Raw genomic sequence first — 17,930 nt, forward strand, 5'->3', positions numbered from 1 at the left:
AAACCTTGGGGTTGTCCTTCATTCAGCTAAGATTTGGAAATGTCCTTGTTATAGCATTGATTACTATCTCTCTCAGGGTAGTTTAGTCTGAGGTGAAAGGTACCCCATTTTTATACAAGGGGCCAGTGTTGACATTTCTTCACACACACAAAAGAACCCTGAAAATAAAATATCCCAAAAAGCCTAATAAACATAACCAATACATTGCTGCCATAACCCAGGTAAGCTGGATCTCACTAATCTCATAACTAATTGTGGATCTCACTGTTATAAAATATCAAGACCCCTTAAAGGCAATGGTATTTTCTTCTACAGTCTACAAATTCGCACTTTAAGAAAAAAGGTACATTTATTTTGTTCACATTTTACACCCCAGAGCATTTTACTCTCACCCCTCTTGTGAATGTACAATGAATGTAATGGAATAAATGAATTTTCAGTTTCCAAAGAGCATTTTACTCTCACCCCTCTTGTGAATATACAGTGAATGTAATGGAATAAATGAATTTTCAGTTTCCAAAGTAATAACTTGATGCTACAAGCATCCTTTTAAGAGCTAAACATGGGTCAGAGGAACAGGCAATACCATTGAACTCTTCCGGCCACTTGGCCACTCTGATCCTGAAAACTCAAATTACTTTCAGTGCTGTAGATTAAAACAGAAATACTAGAACAACATCCACTTTTCTGAGTGATTCTAATGCCTCTGAAATGTGACATTTTGCTGTTGTTTCCTTTTACCGTTTTTAATTACTGGGTCTATTTGCATGAAATGAGGATCTGGGTTGCCTAGGAGTTCATCTGCTCTTATTGCATATTTCTCTCTTAAATAAGCGTACATCAATGTCGTTTTGCTTGCTGCCTCCAACATTTTGCCAAGATCTCCCCATTTTCTCTTTGCCCTGTCTTCCCATCACTCCCCAGGAGAGAGATTATTTTTAAAGTACATAATCAATAGGCTTTGGGAAGCAGCCAAGGTATGAGGGGGTCATATGATTGGGAATGAACTACTAGGGATTTCTGAAAGAAGGGATGGCTGTAGGCCATGCCAAAAATTGTCTGAGAATGAAAAGACAGTCTGTAGTTCCCATTTAAGTGTTCTCAGTTACTCTTTTGCACAAGCTTTTTGTCTTGGAGGGATTTCTTAGGTTGGTATTTTAGAATTGCTTTGAGTTGCAAGAGATTCAGACCAGCATTGACAGTTACTTTTCAGGCCAAATAATACTCTATTAAAATCAAGTTTGGTCTGAGGCTTTTAATGGAATCTTATATCTCCTGGTCATAGCACTGCTGTTTAGTTCTTGATGCTGATGATGCTTTTGCTGATGGTTTGAATCAAGAACAAGCCAATTATGATTCCAACAAATATAAAAAAGACTGTTGATGGCCCCTGACTCAACACTCAGACAAAGGAATTCCGTTGAGTAATGAGAATGTGCAGATAATCATGCACAGTGCACAAACGAGAATCGCTGTTGGAAAGTCAGCTTAGAGGAGGGAAGAAGCTATTTCTGCAATATTCTTCATTATATCACTTAGAAATCATAGCTTTTTGTTGTTGTTGTTGTTGTTCATTACTTGTAGCCACAGGGATATCTCTTCTTATGGATTTTTAGGTTTTATTTAATGATCATTTATGACTATCCCTCCTGTTCATGGCTCCAGCCCTGCTTTTTCTCACCCTGATTATCAGAAGAAATTGATTTGTTGCTCATCTCCTTGGCTTGGGACATTTCATTATTCTGCTTTTATTTAATATATGAGCCTTCCTTTAGATTTTATTGTGTTTTTGTTCATTTAGTATTTTTTCCTATTTCATTTAAATAACTTTATTTAATCATGTCTAGTGAGTTGATTATCATAAATCAGTATAATATTTTTATGTGAATTTTTGCTTTGGCTTAGTGTGTTGCAGAATATGCTGTGCATCGGCCTTTGCTGTTTGTCTTTAGTTGTTTCTATATCGTACACACTGATCAGATGCTGCTCCAAGGCTAATCTTATAGCATTAAAATGCCTTCCTAGGGAATTCTTCTTTAGCTGAAGAAGGTTGGTGGTGGCATTAATTGCAAATAAAAGACCGTGACCTATTATTGTTGAATATAGAATATCTTCTTAGAAGTGTCTGCCTTCATTATTGAGAACTCTCAGTGGTGAAATAAAGATCTTTGTCCTGTGCAGATCCAGTTACAGCCAGTGACAGAGGCATATGTCCACTATGCACAAAAGAATATTTTCACATTCCGTGGCTGACCTTGAGGGATAACATTTTTGCATATCCTAAAAATTTTTATGCAGATGCTTTTTAAAGGCAAAAAAAAAGCTTTTATAATAATCTTCTTTGTGAATGGAATTTAAACTCTTGGCATGTGTTGCCTTTTCAACATGCCTGTCAAGTTTTGAATAATAACTTCTGACAGTGCACGAGCAAAAACAAAACCAGGGACTGTTTCCTGGGTTCACAGCAACATTGTTTGTCATCTTTGCTTTTTTTCTTTTTCTTTTTTTGACTTATGCCTATCTACCTTAAATAAAAATATGATAAAATTAATATTTTGTAAGCAAGCTACTAGACTGTGGTTTTAAGGATATAGTCTGCTCTAATTTATACCATGCCAAGTTGCTTTGTCTCTGGCTGACTAAACCTGTCATAAATGGACAACAGTTGTCAAGGAGAAAATATCTGTCAATTAATATATTTTCCCAAATTTCTTTACATTAAAAATTTTATAAAACCTTTACATGCCTTTATAAATATGAAGCAAAACTAAAAACAAGATGCTGTCTGAGTGAGAGATAAACAGAAGAAATGTTCTTTGTCTTAGAACTGTAATATCACTTGTCTCCACATTGTCAAGGTAAATCATATATTGGAAAATTTAGTCTGTATCTATATAATACCTGTAGAAATAATTGAAATAGGAAATATCAGCTTTTAAGCATTTTTTTTGAAAGTCTCTTTGACACTAGATAGCTGGTTAGAATACAATAGTCTCTATTTTAATAAGTCAATTTGGCTGTAATAACCAAATTGTTTGTGCATGTGGATATAACTTTACGAACAATTCAATTTATCATAGAATAAAATAAACTAAAAGACCCCAAGTCTACTTATTCCAATATGGAATTTATTTTGGTTGAAGTTATTTTAAATCGAGTTGACAGGCTTATAATTGATATGTTTTGCAAATCTTTGAAGGCAGTGAACAGAGAAGTCTTTGCACAATGTTATATAAAATGCTGTAGCTGTGTATCTTTAACAAAAAGTATTCATTTGGACAAGTTTACTGAAAAATATTTTTATTAACTGCACAAAAGAAATTTATAATGAAAGTAATAAGTAAAAACCAGTTACTGACAACTGTGCCATCATTTAAAGGATTGCTATATTTTTTCTTTCTTCAACAGTACAAATCCAAGTGGAGGAAAAAGAAGACGATACTGAGGAAAGTTCAAGTAAGTGAGGATGGACCCACTTGGGATATGTTCCCCTGGGGAATGACTTTTGATGGTCTCACAAAAGAGACTAGCTAGTAGAACTTTTACTGTAGATTCCATTCAATTGGTAGACATACATTCCACCCAATTTATAAGTTACTCGTCATCAAGTAGATAGTAGCCCAGAAAAAATTTGCTTTTTTAATTTCTCTACTATTTTCTCTGTTAAATAAAGTATTTTTCCTAAAAGCTTTTCTCTAAGGCTGAGTCTATTACCATGGAACAGATTGGCCATTTTGACTGAACTGATCAAATAGTTCAGTTAAAATGAATAAGCAAATTCTTTTGTACTTAATTCATTGGTATTTTGTCCAAATTGCTCTATTGTTTTCCTTTGTGTAAATTCAGCTCAAGATCCTGGATTGAAATCCTGTTCCAGGCATGTAGATCACTCATGTGCTGGAACGTGAGAAAAATCATTATGTGAGCAAAAGCTTTGAATTTACCAAAACTGAAAGTAAAAGCAACATATCAAGAAAAGTTCAGTTAGAGGATACCTTAACACTATCAATTTAATAGCCTGAGCATAATATTGCCGCATAATATTGAATGTTCAGTATACTGATTGTTTTCGTAAATTTGCTTCAATCTGTATGAAAACATACCAGAATCTCACACAGGTCCTGGATACTATGGCTTGAATACTGTAGGAGAGGAAAAATAACTTTTCCTCTAGCCTTCTTAGTTCTTAGCTGAGACCCCTATCAGATAAGACAGCTCAACAAGATTAGAAAAACAAATAGAAGTTTATTGACATGTATACCTCATGTGTACATGGAAGATACTCAGGAAAAATAAGTAACTCTCTAAGGTGGCTTAGACTTTAGACTTAAATACCATCTTAATAAGGAAAAGGAAGAGGGATCTAAGCCTTTTAAGAGAGAATAAATGATTTTTAGGAAAGGTGAGTGGGGCTTTAGAAAAATAGATGGGAGGTAGGATAGTTTGTGACAAAGTTTGTCTGCATTCAGTGTCTACATCTAGTCTCTCCTGTGATATGAGTCAACCTCCCTTGGGTATGAAACTCCTGGGGAGGGGATTTATGACAATTGAATTCTATTGGGGAATCTGTCTTTAGGCAGATAAGGGGAGTTCAGCGAAAGCCTCTTCCCGCCTTTACTTTTTTTTAAGTGTCTACTGCTCAGTAATGGATATACCGAAGTGGCATATGTTGGGGCAGTATATTCTGAACTCCAACAGTTATATTTTGAGTTGGCATATTCTGCTACCCTTCAATGCTGAATTGAGCCCATTCCAAAATATAATATTGTATACAAATCTGCACTTAGCAGGCAACTGCAAAACATTTATTTTTTTTAGAATTTGAGTATTTGGAAACTAGTTAAAGTATTAAAGAACAGATTTTTATTCCTAAGTAGTAAAAGATAAATATAATGGTACACTTTTCATCCATGGTAAAAGTGCAACTTTAATACTATTTAATACTATTAATACAAAATACACAAAAATGCAGAGTATGAAGAGGCTGCTTGAGTTCTTGAGTTATTTATGGGTGAAATTGTTTCTCAATCCTTATCATGCTCTGTCCTTTCTATAATAAGTGACTAATGTGGCTAATAAAGGAATAAAGTCTGAACGGGGTTCAGAATGCCAGAATGGGGTTCAAATAACACACAACATTTGCTACAATATTTAACAAATGAAAACTTATTCTTGGTTTTCATGACAGAGTATAGTTTTCAAAACCTAGTTAGAAAAGTTATCCTGCTATTTCTCTCTAGTCAACTTTAGTAATGTTGGCAATGATTTGAAATATCAATAAAAAAGTTTAGATAAGTAATATTGAAAAATAATTTTCAAAAAAGATAAAATCATAAAAACATATGCAAAAATGAACATATTTAACTAATGAATGAGGAATCTGGTGAGGCATTACAACCAATTCAAAGGCAAATCCAAAAAGAACAGATACATTTATAGATCAGGATATTGAAATGATGTACAAATGGAGATGTAACTGTTTTGTGGGTTTTTTTTGGGGGGGGTTGGGAAAGATTATTTCTCCACTGAACAGAGTTTGTTTAACATATAATATTACTTCACACAAATAATTATGTGTCTACTGACAAGAATTATTTTGTATTGCTATGCAGTTCTCTATAATTTACAGTTACAAAATAGTCTCCAAGAATCAGAATCACATAACAAAGAAAGGTACGCTACAATTTATAGTTTTCCAATGAAGTACGAATTTTTCCCCATAGTAGCTTCTATATAAGAGGATAGTGGTAACTCTTTGATTTTTATAGTGGTTGGTTCTAAACATCAGAAGTTAAGAATTTATCAGAATTTCATAAAAATGAAAGTGAAATAGGATTATGTGTTATCAGCTGTGAAGGAAGGAACTGAATTTTCTTTCTACTCTTGACCTGAAAGCTTCTTAAGAAGTTAGGGACATCTGAGGCATTGCTAGTTGATGAAAAAAATATAAAATAATATTATTTCTTTCAGTTTTACATTAAATTTATATTTACAAGTTTATGTTTACAAATTTAAATATATATTTCTATTCATAAGGACAGAATGATCAAGCCAGTGTATTTACTATCAATTTATCAATTTCATTTAAGAAAGGAAAAGAAGTATTTAGGAAAAAGAAGAAAGAAATATTTGGAATCAAGAATGAAGATAATTTGAATTAAGAGGAATCTCAAGGGTGAAATTAATTTCTTCAGAATTATAGTATGTAGCCTTTCATTGCCATTCTTGTTCTTTGTTCTAAGATAGAAGTAGTAGTAAACACAGTGGTTAATCAGTCAACCCTTATGTGATTGGTAACCTTTAAACTTGGTCTTAAAGGTCACTGAGTAATATTAAATTCTAAGTCATCTTGTTACCCAAGTAAATGAAGACTGGAATTCTAAAAATTATTAAAATTTAGGGATCCACATTCACATATTTGAGTAGATGAACCAAAAAAGAAATAAGAATCTAGATAAATGTACTTAAATGGCAGGCTATGAAATATCTGTGGCATGGTGCATCTTATCGTGATGTGGAGAATTGCTGGACTGTGATGTCAGATAGATGTATGACAGTGTAATTAAAAAGTAAGGCTACTTTTGGTAACAGGAAAGAGCACTTTCTGATATTGCTCACTGAAGTATTAATTGTTGTATTTAGGTGAAGAAGAAGAGGAAGAGGAAGATAAACTACCCCGAAGAGAGAGCCTGAGACCAAAGAGGAAACGGACCAGAGATGTTATCAATGAGGATGATCCAATACCTGAGCCAGAAGATGAAGAAACAAGGAAGGCCAGAGAAAAAGAGAGGAGGAGGAGGTTGAAGAGAGGAGCGTACGTTAGTCCTGGTCTATAACTGACATTGTTATTCATTCAAAAGCACCTGAAGCTGAAAGACCATTACCTTTAGGCGGTCTTCGGCTTTAAAATTGGTGGTTAAAACTACTTTTAGAAATACAGACTGAATCTGATGCTGCCATTTTACTCCATTTTACATTATATATATAAATGACTTAAGAGAGATCTGAATGGTCATAGGTATTAACATATTATAGTTAATTTACATATTTTTAAGTTATCCTATTAATTATATGTATTATCATCAAAGTGGAAAACTCTCAAACAAAGAACCCAGATTGCTTTACTTTATAGAACAGAGGTTGGCAAACAATAGCTAATTCCAACCCAAGAGCTAAAAATGGTTCTTCCAGTTCTAAAGGGTTATTAATAATAATAATAAAAAAAAGACAAAAATGGAAGAGAACTGTACATAGCACTCAAAGCCTAAAATATTAATTATCTGTCCCTTTATAGAAGAAAAAAAAAGGGTTTCGGCCCCTGTTGCAGAGGATAGGAGTTGTCAATTCCTTTTTAATACCTTTTATTTTTCAATTCCGCCAGGCCAACATTTTGCTGAGTGCTGATTTTGTATAGAATAATATATATATCGAATGCTGTTTAGGGAAAATCCAAGAAAATAATTTTCTGGTCTTTGCTTTCCAGAAATTTGTAGATGGAAGGCAGGTTAAAAAAGTGTGCATGTAAAACAGATCTCACAACAGAAAACTTAGAGCCCTTTGAAAGGCTTTAAGAGAATAGCCAACCACTCTTGCCAATCCCAGGTAACAGGGCTGGGAAGTCATTATGAGGTGATGCGATCGCCTCCAAAACATTCCTAGGACTTTAAATGATGAGGAATTTTCTAAGACATCCTTTCAAACTGACACACTTTGGTATTCAATAACTAGCTATTATTTTTCTCCTCATAAATAAATGTAATTAAATACAAGTGTATGAAAATTTTGTTAGGTAGAGAAGTTTAGTATTAATAGTTGATGATTCCTTTTAAAATAGAAGAGTAACCATATCCACTTCTTTATCATATTTTTATTACTTTGTTTTTAAATCTTTTCCCTCATCTTCTTTCTCTTCCTCTTCTTCTTCTCTTCCCTTTTCTTCTCCTTCCAACCTCCTCTTCTTTCTTCTTTCTTTTCTAATCAAGACACCACCTGCTTTAAATTTTGACTCTGGTATTTTTTATTTGTATCTTATTTTCAAGTATCTTTATGCTTTATTCCTTTTTTTTTTAATGAAAAAATATTCCATGGAAAAATTTAATGGTTTTTCAACTAAAGTACTGGTTCTCTGGGAAGCCCCTTCATTGTCAAGGATAAATATAGCAAGCATGTTGCTCACTTTGAAGCATCTTCTCAGCTTCCAGGGACCCCCACTCCCCACCCCCAATCCTTTCCCATTTCTGTGAGAGGAATGGCCTTGTGCCCCAGGCTGGTGGGCAGGACCACAGTCTCTCACGATAGCTACAGGTAGCCTCTAATCTCCAGGGGGGGAAGAAGGAGTAGGGTTTCAATAGAGAAACTGTGATTTTTGTACTTGAAAATGTGGGAAGGTATCTTTTATGTCCAAATTCCCTTTATGCTTTGTTTCTTTTAAACATAAAATGCAACACAACTTTAAGTTCCATGTCTTTTTGTGATTACTAATAACTTTTTATTATTACTATTATTATTTAATAATATTTCCTATTAGCAAAGCTTATGTATTTAAGAGCAGTTCTTTGAGAAAACATCACCAATAGACATATGCATAATATAGGTTGTGTTCTAGAATTTGCCTTTCTTTTCCACTTATCCCTTAGAGAGGTTCTTTTAAAAAGTTGAGTTAGGTGGGAATTTTTCTGCATTCTTAGTCTGCTTAAGGCCCTCATGCCAACTGTTCAACCTCTAGGAATAGAACCGTTTGATTCAGCTAGGTTTTGAGCCCTGTTGCTGAATGGAATTTTGTCCCTTGGACAATGTCTGTCCTTAGCTGGTCCCATTCTCCTCCTGATTCTGAGAAACACACAAGCACCCCTGCATCCCTAACTCCCCCTTCCTTCACAGAGCCAAACTTGTGTAAGATGAAATTTGTCTCCATAGATTTTGCAAATTATAGCATTACTGCCACAATTTGTGCAACTATTCTAAATAGTATTATAAATTATTTGTAATGAGTAATAGTTTTGATCTCTAATTTGGAGTCCATTTTCTATTGTTCATTTTGAAGAAAAGCATCTTTTTTTTTTTTTTAAAGAAAATGCTTTAGCAAATATATTTCCAGAAAGATTAGTAGGCAAATCAGAGCACGTTTATTTAGGTTAATTAATTCATGGTCTTTTTGAATTTAAATGTTCACGTGAAACCCCTTAGGGAATTTTCCTTGAGCTGACAAAACGTTTGAAATCAACCAAAACCAAGGTTTTAATGCTAACAATCTTTGGAGATGGTTTAAAAGAACTGCCTTGTTAGACATTTTGGAGTATTTCTAATAATATTATAGGCTTTTCCTGACCTAGTTTTAAGTGAATAAGTAATATGTTCCTAGCAGTGAAAAATTCAGCACATTATGCCTCCTTTTTCCTAACAACTGTTGTTTAAATAAATCAGACTTAAAATAGAAAGCCATTCTTGCACAGATTAGCCCTAAATTTTGAAAGATAAAGTATGCCTGTGCTATATCTTTTTAATATGATTAACACTTTCTTTGAGTGCTTCCTAGAAAAGCAGTTTCCCTGTAATACTGGCAAGTAATATTTTCATTACCTGCATATTTGAATGTAACATATCCAAAAACAAACATTCCTTGTAGCACAGTGTGATCCACCTGGATCAATCAGCAATTAACAACAAAGACTTTAAAAATATACCAGTCTGGGATTATTTAGTGTAGGAGTAAATGTCTTTCCATACCATACTAATCTTAGAAGACATTGTTATAGTTTAGTGTACGTCAAGCACTGGGTTTATGATGATAACCCTATCATCCAGAAAAATTCTGTATATAAACACTTATTCAGTAAATATTTATCCAGCTCCACTTCTGTGGAAGATAATTTGCTAATGCCTTTAGAATACATGGATATGAATATGAAATTGCTTGCATTCTTTAGAAATCCATAAAATAAATAAGGAAGAGGCCACTTAGACCCACATTATTTTGAAACAGGACAGCATCCGTGTGCCAGAGAAGTACAAAGTGGTTTGGAGTCTTAGAGAAGAGAAAACTATTCTCATAGAGATAATCAGAAAAGGAGTTATTGAAAACATTTCTTATGATTTTTGAAGAAATCATAGGATAAGCTAAACATATAAAGTACTGGGTTTATGATAGCAGAAAAGGATATGAATAGTGTGAGTAAGGCTTCCATTAAGTTGTTTCTAAAACTTGGCATGGAAAGAGATAAGCTTTTATTATGTGGCAAATCCATACTGAATAGATGATTCTTTCATTCTTTGATGCTGCTGGATTAAATGAGATACTATTTTATATATGAGTCTTAATGGATGCTCAGTAATGTAAAGCTTTAAGGTACTTAAATGTAGATATTTTGAATTATTTTGGAAGGGGGGCAAGTTAAAGACGTAAAATATCAAAGTGATTTAGAAGAGGGGCAAGTTAAAGACTTAAAATATCAAAGTGATTTGGAAGAGGGGCAAGTTAAAGACTTAAAATATCAAGCAATTAAATTATTAATCTTAAATCTTTTTTTTCTATTTTCTACTTGGATTTATTCTTGACAGTTTCTTGACATATATTTTCTTATTTTTTTATAGTTTCTGTAAATATTTCAGTAAAACAAAATTTATATAGTTTAGTTTTAGTCTATGTCTACTTTGAAATAATTTTTGAGTAATTTTTAGTAAAACAATAACTCTTACTAAAATATATTTTTCCCACCTAAGACAAACCAACTGGCATATTATCGTAATTGGCAAATTAAAAAAAAAACAAACCCTCAAATGTTTTGTATCATGATTGCACAGCACCACAGTATTTTATAAAACAGAAACAATCTAATGACAAGCAGAGTTGTATTTTATTAGAGTGTACCATTATAGTTCTCTTGAGTCAGGATTACTGTTTTAAGCAAAAATACCTGAGTTGGACAAAAACATCAACCTGTCAACAAGTGTTATTTTGGAGGGTTATTGTGAATTTTTGTTTTGTAATCATGACATGATTAAACCTGTAGACTGGTAAGAAAGAGAAGAGTCATTTTATATGGGTTGTAAAACTATGGCTATATCCTTCAGTTTCTCAGCTGGAATTTTCAAAGAAGTTTTTGCCATATTCCTACTGTGTTTAATTATAAGCTTAGTGAACAACAGAATATGTTTCTGACTAACTCTGAGTCAGATTACAATTTCTTTGTGGAATCCAGTTAGAAAAAAGAAATTTCAACAGTTAATTGAATAGAGAACATTTAACAAAGGAACTGTTTAATAAATGATAAATCATAAAAAGGTGTTAACTAGGTAAATGGAAAAGTGAAAAGAGAACACAAAGGTATCCTAGTGATAGCAACTTTAGGAAGTGGCTACCACCCAAGGGCCAGAGGAACAATGAAAAGTGGTCGAAAGCAGAACTTAGACACATGAAGAAGAGACCCACAGAGCTGAAACCACTGCAGAGGGGATAATGCCAGGGTTGGAAAAACTGGCAAACTAGAGTCACCTGCAGCTGTGGAAGGCCCTGAGGCTCCTGGGGTGAAGAAACATTGTTAAGGAGGAAGCATCACCCCAAGAAGTAAACAAGACCAAAGGGAAGACCAAGTTCCTTCTTAGTATCAACCTATTGGCAATCTAGTATTGAGCCAGCTGACAGAGCAGAACTGTGCCCGAGAATTCCAGCCCCAGCATAGCAATATTAAGTATAGAAAGGTGAGTTTAAAGTTGAGCGACAAAAGCTTAATAACGGAAAACATCTATTATGAAAAAAATTAATCTCTACAATAGGACATTACATTCCTTAACTTAAAATTATGTTGCTCATGTCTTAATTTTATTTTCTTCGAGTTCTGGACCCTATAGTATTTTTGCAATGCTAGGAACACGGAAAAGCTATATCTTATTTGCTCAGTAAGAAACTAAATTCTCTTGAAGGCCTCTTCAAAGGATTCACTTCCACCAAATATAATTCAAGTCGAATTTTATCAATTGAAGTTTTGAGTCTAATTAAAAGATTGTTACCTTTGTACATTTGAGAAATAGATTTTTTATTTTTGCCTATTTTAATTTTTCTTTTGAGACAGGGATAACTTAAACATTTCAAGGGCACTTCAAAGACATCTTCACTTCTAATTTACTGTCCTTATTAAAAAATAAAGTTTTTTAAATGAAATGTTGAGTTAGTGGGGGAAAGTGTACGAAGGAACAAAAGAGAGAGAGAAAAAAATCTTGATAGATATATAATTATTCTTTCCACAGATTTTATAGCTTTGAGAATTTGAGGCTATGGACTGTATATATAAAGAACTTGGTTTCAAGATATTAGAATGTAAACACTGTTGTTTAAAGTTATAATGATTCCAGAAATCCTGCATCAGTGTTCAGATACAGGCTCCAGTGCTTATTATGCACAGCCAGTAGGTACACAAGGTAGAGTATCTTTAAGTTTGCAAGTCAAACAAAACATAACTTTATTAAGGTTTTTTTTTTTTTTCCTTTTAAAGGGAAGAAGAGGAAGAAATTGATGAAGAGGAATTGGAAAGATTAAAGGCAGAGTTAGATGAGCAAAGACAAATGATTGCTACTGTCAAATGCAAGCCTTGGAAAATGGAGAAAAAAATTGAAGTTCTCAAGTATGTTGCCACTTTTCATAATCAAAAACACTTTCCTTGATACTGATCTCCTAAATCTTCTGTGTGTTACTTATATTTAATAGATAATACTATATATAATATATGTAATACTCATATATAATGCTCATAGTCATATATTCATATATAGTGTATCATATATGTGTGTGTGTGTATGTATATATATATGTGTGTGTATATATATATATCTCAACTCACTAGAGAGGGTGGGCTAATGATTACAAATTTAAAACTATAAGCAAATTTATTGTTTGGAGTCTTATAACCCCTGTGGTCACCTTCGACTCTTTATTCTTTGAACTGAGAGCTTCCTTAGTTTAATACATCCATTACAATATCTCTGAAAGAGATAATATATTCGAATTTTATAAGTTTATGTGGATTGCACACTCTTGTTTCTCTGCAAGGTCCCAGCCTCAATCAATATTTTCATGTGACAGTTCTCATTAAAGCACAGGGAGGATGCTAAGCCAACAGAACAGTAAATACGATTCCAATTAAGGGTTATGATAAGAACTACTCCCTGGTAACATGTCAGTGACCTGATTTTACTCTTACATTGAGTGCTGATGAGGAAACAAACACACTCAGAGGCATTCAGATTTATAAACTCCTGATATGAAAAGCCTAATGATTATAGTTTTCTGGAGGATGGAAGCAGATTCACCTCTGAGGATCACATTGTATTGTGATCCTCATGGTATTTGGTGGAGGCAGGGTGTGAAAAAAGGGAATGTGTCTGTGATGTCAGGTTTGCATCTCTCAGTTGTGCTACAGGTTACATTTTTCCATAGAAACATTTTTTAAAATAGTGGTAAATTTCCAAAGCTATCTATCCATAAGCCTATTTAACTAGTAATGTTGAGTATCATAGTGTATATAATATTGTGAAAATTATAATATAGTATTATAGCCCCTGGTGATAAAAAGAGAACTGAAGTAGCTATCAGGATAATTCACTTCTAGTCTTGGCTCTGCCACAGCTGTATGTTATTTAAGGAAATCGCTTAACCTCCTGGGGCCTCAGTTAACTCATATCCAAAATAAGATATTCTAGATCTACCCTGTGAGGTGGGAACCTAGTCATCATTTATAATGGTATCATTTTGTTTTGTGAAGTAAAGTTTTCCAAGTTTCAAACAATGGTCTTCCCAGCACACATAATCATACACTGGGAACTCCTTGTGTATGTGCATGTTCACATCAGCCATGAATAAAGGCAAAGGCAAGCAGCATTCCTGGTTCCACGGAGCTACTAATGTGTGTGCCTGTGCATATGCTTGTGTGTGTGCACAGGTACTTATGTGTGTGTGTGTGTGTCTGTTAAAACAGTTTTCATTCAATGAAGTGATGACGCTAAGTGACAGGTTTAAAAATATCCTTAATTGGCAAAACAGAAATTTGGCAACCTTATGTTGGCTCCCAAAATATATTTTGAAATATTACTGGCCATGAAATCCCAAACCTAGGAACCACAGGTAACTATATATAGAAAGTTGAAAAACTGGTAAGCAAAAATATTGTGAACTTTCAAAGTATGGTGTGAAATTGGGTAAGAAGGCCAGAGTATCTCCTCCCTTTCCATCTGCATGGAGGTGTAGAAATACGTTCCCCACTCTCCCTTACCTGCATCTCCGATCTGGAGTAGTGGCATGGGCTTCAGACTTAAGTTTACCAGGTGCAGTTAATATGTAGGCAAGAAATTCTGAGAATGGGTTGTAAATCCATATGGACTCTAAGGCTCAAGAACTGGCACTCTGCATTTTCAAGGCAGCAGAATTTGTTCTTTAGTGATGAAGGGAAGTCACTTCCTTTCTATCATCACTGTGGAATGGTATTTTTCAATGTATATTTTTCTGTGTATTAATGCAGTTTCACACACTACTATAGCCTTGAACCTATTGATTAAGAATCTTTCGGCGCAGTGGCAGGTGTGTCTAAACCAGACCAGGAGTGCATATTTTTTATTTTTTACTCTAAAAGTCATTGATATACAGTCAGGGCTGAGACTGTTTTTAACTGAGAAACAGAAAACTTCATTAAGCGGAATATTCTACTTTGTGAAGAGTTTTTTTGAATGGAAACAATATGTGTCTGTGTGTGGGTGCGGAGGGGCTGTGCTGGGCACAGGGAAATGGTGTATTTTTCAATTATATGAAGGTCAGTTCCTATTTTTTTTTAATTAGTTACCTAACTAAAAAAATATTCAACAGCGAGGATTTTAAGTATAATCTGTTTTTAAGTTGTATATGGGTTTAACTCAGGAGTTGGACGACTAGATCTTTCCTACCTATAAGAGGTGACCACGCTAACCTGGTAGCAGCCACCACAGGTGAAATAAAACACCTGGGTGGAAAGTAACAGGTCTACTTATTGCTCATCTTGAAACCTAAAACCTTTAACTGTATCAGAACATTCTATGTTGTAGATTAAAAGCCCTCATGACTAAACCTAAATAAGCAACCACTGTATTTCATTTAAGTAGAATAGGTTTTGGATTGAAAATTAAAAGACTTGGACTTTGATCTAAGTTCTACCTCTAAGGCCTCCTCTCTGAGCCTCTGTTTATTTACTTATAAAACAAAGGGATTGGATTGTGACCCATGGTTTTCACAGTGCTATCCTCAGAGTTCAAGTGTTTTGGTGAAATACCTTTCAGCACGAGGGAGGTCAGAGGACTGGCTGTTTCGTCTGCCAAAACACCAACTTCAGTCAGAGGAGACCTACGGTTTCTCTTTTCTACATAATGTACTCCATATAAAGCGTTCATTTGAAATAAAAATGCACTTGCGCCTGTTAACATAAAAACAGTTTTTGAAAAACCCAACTTAACTGGATATTTAGAGAAGCTTATTTGTGGGAGGGAGCAATTCTAACATTTTATGAGTCTACAAATTAGGGCATGGGAGCACTCTAGGTTTACTTTTGCATGGGACTAGATCTTGGGCAGAAGCCTTTTAAAAAATATTTATTTTGATAACAAAAGTGCTTATTTAGCTATTATACTAACTGCTTTAATTTCTCAGCTTTGTAGCTCTCTGACCCAGTATTTCTGGGAGTTATCCATTGGCTGACTAGGCCTGGTGATTTATTAATGAAACACCCAGTAAAGCCAAGAAGTTACTCTGAGAATTTCATTTACATTTAAACAGGTGCTTGAAACTGTCAGCTGGTCATTAGATAAACATTCTTCCTTACTCATCCTTCCTTTATCCTCTCATTCTTCTTTTCATATTTTATTTTATTTTATCTTTATTTTATGTTTTATTTTATTTTATTTTTTATTTTTTGGTTGGAGAAATTAATATATTCTAGGAAAGTGAGAATAGACCAGGGCTGATTTCCTGGTTTTTTTTTTGTTTTTTTTGTTTTTTAAATCAATGAGTTCCACAATCTAAATTCATACTCTGAATTCTGGCTTCCTTTCCAAATCATGAGTTATTGATGATGGTGAACATGAGGGTTTGGAGATGGACAAAACCATTTCCAGTTTTGTTTTTTTTCCTGAGTGCCTAATATGTATCAAATTCTGTACTAGGAGATGTTGCACACATTAACTAATTTAATTTTCATAGAAACCTTGAAAATGAAACGTTATCTTCATTTTACAAATGAGAAAACGAAGATTCACAGAGATAAAGTAGCCTCACACAGCTAATAACTGTCAAGGTGAAGATTCAAACTAGGTTTTTCTATCTCTAAAACCTCATGCTTTTTCTAGTGTGCCACACTACTTCTCATTTGAACCATGTTTCCCAGTGACGCGAGTTTAATTTTCTCTAGATATTGTGGGTAAATTTTCTCACTTGATTCCAGTCTCTTCTCCACTTTTCTGCTGTGCTTCTTATGCTTCTTCCAGTCCTGAGTTCTCTCTCCTTCATCAAATACTGTCTCCCCTCTGAGGTCTTTTCTTTGCCAACTCCTATAGAAATTGGACTCAAATAGACTGTTATTCATTTAGCTCTCTTGGTATGCTGCATTATATTGCATTTTAAAAATTGTATGTAAATCTGCTTCCCTTCAGAATAGATTTTGAGCTTCTCAGAACATGAAAGATGTCTTACAGCTCTGTTTTTCCTCAGGTCCTAGTAGAGTGCTCTGTACCTCATAAGTATTCAGTTACTCTTTTCCGGATGGCTGGCAGTGTTAACCATGAGTTGTTTTGTTGTGGCACACTCATTCCGAAGACAAGAGAATCATTAACATGATGAGGATCTTTTAAGGCCCTGGATGAATTAGTGAGTAAAGGGCAGGGAAGTGCTGGTAAAAAAAACAACACTGATTTGTAGTATTTGCCAATTTACATGGTGTAAATACTCCCACTATGACCTATTTCAAGCTACTAACGATTTAAAAACCAGCTTACAAAATTTCTGGAAATGTAACAATCAGTGGCTGAGTCACCTCCAGCACCTCATTGGGAGGTGTAGTAATGCCTTCGATTAACTAAATTTATGTTAGAGGAACCTTAATCTGGAGCAATTGAGAGCAGAGGCTAAAGAAAAAAAGAACTGTTTGTTATACTATAACTTGTTTCCTTTATTTATTCTGTAATCAACAATGAATTGCTTGAATTAGAGCTGCTTGTTGGAAGGACAAGTATTATTTTATAATTTCAGGACTCCAGATAAAGGTCCAAAGTGCCTTAATAACCTCTTGTTTTTTTTGTAACACTCTGCTAAATGTCTTTCATTTTATGTTCTAAAATTTCCTCCCAAATCTAGTAACATGACAGAGAATTTCAATTTTTCTCCCTTCTCCTCCTATTCTGCTCTTTTTTTCTTTTTAAAATTCATCTTAAAGAGGAAAATTTTTTATTGAGAGTAATCAATTCTTGATTGAGCTGGGAAATCTCTTCTGGCTTATCATGCACATTAAAGTTCACCCACCACAATTGCTCATCTCATCATTTCCATTGCATTAGGAAGAATCTTTCCACATTATATAAGAACAACGTCCCTGATAGTTCTTTCTGTCTCAGGATTTAGCTTGTTAATATTCGGTATATTGTTTTGAGTGCTTAGAAAATTGCTAGTTAATTTTAATAAGGCTTTTCAAATAATATTCTGAAATTCTCCCTCGAAGGATACTGAAAGCAACCAAATGAGAAAATTGTTATTTTTTTCTTGAGACTTGAATATTTTGGAAAATGTTTTAATTGTTAAGTCAGATCTGAAACATTTGGGATAAATATACTTTGCCTGCCAAGAATTATCCTTTATTTGTGTTATGATTCATTTACTCTTTCTTATCTACACTACACCATTTTACCATAGTTACCTGGAGATGTTCTAT

At 34.0% G+C, this 17,930-nt stretch overlaps 1 protein-coding gene across 3 annotated transcripts in view; it reads left to right on the forward strand.

The window, feature by feature from the left end:
• TMC1 (transmembrane channel like 1) overlaps positions 1–17,930 on the forward strand; it is a 254,955-nt gene that overhangs the window by 160,286 nt on the left and 76,739 nt on the right. For all 3 annotated transcript variants that reach the window (XM_025051460.1, XM_006918441.3, XM_025051461.1), the window contains 3 exons: positions 3,409–3,456; positions 6,643–6,814; positions 12,489–12,617. In XM_025051460.1, coding sequence (XP_024907228.1) covers positions 3,409–3,456; positions 6,643–6,814; positions 12,489–12,617 — 349 coding nt within the window. The remainder of the gene's footprint in view (positions 1–3,408; positions 3,457–6,642; positions 6,815–12,488; positions 12,618–17,930) is intronic.

Source organism: Pteropus alecto, unplaced genomic scaffold (genome assembly GCF_000325575.1).
Source record: "Pteropus alecto unplaced genomic scaffold, ASM32557v1 scaffold95, whole genome shotgun sequence".
Lineage (NCBI taxonomy): Eukaryota > Metazoa > Chordata > Mammalia > Chiroptera > Pteropodidae > Pteropus > Pteropus alecto.